Source organism: Branchiostoma floridae, chromosome 4 (genome assembly GCF_000003815.2).
Source record: "Branchiostoma floridae strain S238N-H82 chromosome 4, Bfl_VNyyK, whole genome shotgun sequence".
In the NCBI taxonomy this organism is placed as follows: Eukaryota; Metazoa; Chordata; class Leptocardii; order Amphioxiformes; family Branchiostomatidae; genus Branchiostoma; species Branchiostoma floridae.
In genome coordinates, this window is record NC_049982.1 from 17,563,821 (window position 1) to 17,565,995 (window position 2,175).

At 39.9% G+C, this 2,175-nt stretch overlaps 1 protein-coding gene across 1 annotated transcript in view; it reads left to right on the plus strand.

Annotated features, from left to right (window-relative positions):
* The window catches only part of LOC118414297 (signal recognition particle subunit SRP72-like), a gene marked incomplete in the record, with an annotated part of 12,102 nt that extends 9,927 nt beyond the window's left edge, over positions 1–2,175 (plus strand). The window contains 4 exon segments of the mRNA XM_035818255.1: positions 176–219; positions 522–638; positions 846–888; positions 1,288–2,175. Of these exon segments, the coding sequence (XP_035674148.1) occupies positions 176–219; positions 522–638; positions 846–888; positions 1,288–1,474 (391 nt within the window).

The following is a 2,175-nucleotide window of genomic DNA, read 5'->3' on the forward strand; positions in this document are numbered from 1 at the left end:
GACTTTGATTCATGTAGAATTGCTGGAAGACTTTCTTTGGCCAGTGATCGCTGCTTTTTTTGGCTGCCTTCACCTTCAAAAGTCTTGGAAATGGATTACAAAATATCTTGCTCAGTAAATACAAACATATAAACAGAGATGTAGTTTACTTTATGCTGTGTTCCTACATATACAGGGATTCTGTCATTGTGCAGAAGAAAAAGAGGAGAAAAAAGAAAGGTAAGTGGAGTAACAAAATACTTTGGGATGTAGATATGCATCACACACGTCATGCATTTGGAATGCTCACATCAAAACTTTGATATAAACCCACAGCCTTGTGATCTAGACTTTTGATTGAAAATGTTTCATTGAATAACAATTGCTATGCAAGAAATGGATGTAAAAGCAATCAGCGCAGGAGTACAGTATTCTAATAATATGAAGGTATTAAGATATGCTAATAGCAATTACTCAAGCAGCGAGATATGATTTTGTAAACAGTCAAATATGCAGTAACATGTCTTTTTCCTGCCCTGTAGGAAAACTTCCCAAGAACCATGACCCCAGTGTGACCCCTGACCCCGAGAGGTGGCTTCCAATCAGGGAGAGGTCATACTTCAAAGGTCGCAGGAAGAGGAAGCAAAAGGATGGAGTTGGTGAGATATTATATATAATAGTGTAACATTATGTCTACATATATTGCAAAAGTTTTTGCTCTGTGTGTAAATATGTGTGTGAGCATGTTTGCATCTTGTTGCAGAAAGTCATGTTATTCTGACTGATGATATATAATGTACTGAATAGTTTTTCAAGAAAAGGATGATCTTTAGATTTGTTTTGCCACTTTTCCTTCCCAACTGTAGGAAAAGGAACACAAGGAGCCACTGTAGGAGCAGCCTCAGACCTGTAAGTAATGTCATACCTGCTGTAAAACATTCCTCATCAGGAGAAAGGCCAGTGTTCAGTCCTGTGAACTGTTGAAAGGATTTGTTGTTACTCAAAGTGTAGTACACCCTTGTGCCATTCGCTCGTTAAAGGTCATTCTGCCAAGTCTCAGGCCCTGTTCACACTCGGCTAATCTATGCAAATATTCCTTGTTGGGGCCAATTCAAATCAATTCAAATAGATTTTCCTCAATGTGAACAGCCCAATTTGGGATTGATGCAAATTTATCCAATCCACAACATGGGGGTGGATTGACCAGCAGCATCTGGTAGGGTTTGAACATTTGATTAGACACTGTAAAAAAGTTTTTCAATGTAATGGTCACGATAGACTGACCACATAATGTGTCTATTGATGCAGGGATGCCAGCAAACCTCAGGTTACCCCAAGTTCTCCCAGGGCAGGGGCGAGTGGATCGTCCCAGAGTGTCCCCGCAGGAGCCAGTGGTACAGCCCAGCCTGAGATGGTTGGACCCCGCCAACAGAAGCCACAAGCCTCTAGCAAAAAGTCAAAGAAAAAGAAGGGAGGTGGTAAAAATAAATGGTAACCATATAGACATGGTTCCTAAGAGTAGGAATAGGTAATTTTACTTGTTTGAAAGTAAAAATGTCAGACAGCAGTCTACAGTCTACAGCAAGAAAGACAACAAGAAATAGCTTTGGTTTTTTTGGTTTTCAGAAAGGCCAAACCACAGTCATTATGTAATGATTAAGTAGAAGTGATGATGAGAGAGACGATTGGAATTCATGATGTTCCTGTCTTCTCAATCTTTCTTAGATACAATGTGATTAATGATGACATGGCAGAGAAATTTTCTCTCTGCATTACAGTTGGTAAGAAAATCACCCATGCATGTATCCTAGTAAACAACACATATCCTAGCAACCTTCACTTACAAGTGCAGATTGGTTGCTAACTCTTTAATTCTCTTTTTTTTTCTCCTTTGGCTTAGAACGAGTCCATATAACTGGTGTGGCCTCTGTTAGCATTTCTGACTGGGTTAGGGTCAAGTCACTAGGGTTACTGTAAATGCAGAAATGTTCGCAGCAGTTTTATGTTCACACTTTTCAGTTAAAACCACTGCGAACGTTTTTCTATTATAGTATGAGACTGAGTCTATGGCGCTGCCGCGAACTCAAAACCACCGTGACAACTCCATTTCCCCACTACCGCAAAAGTAAATCCCTGCGAACTTAGATGCATTTACAGTAGCTCCAATATCCCAAATATGTTTCAAGCAAGTGAAGA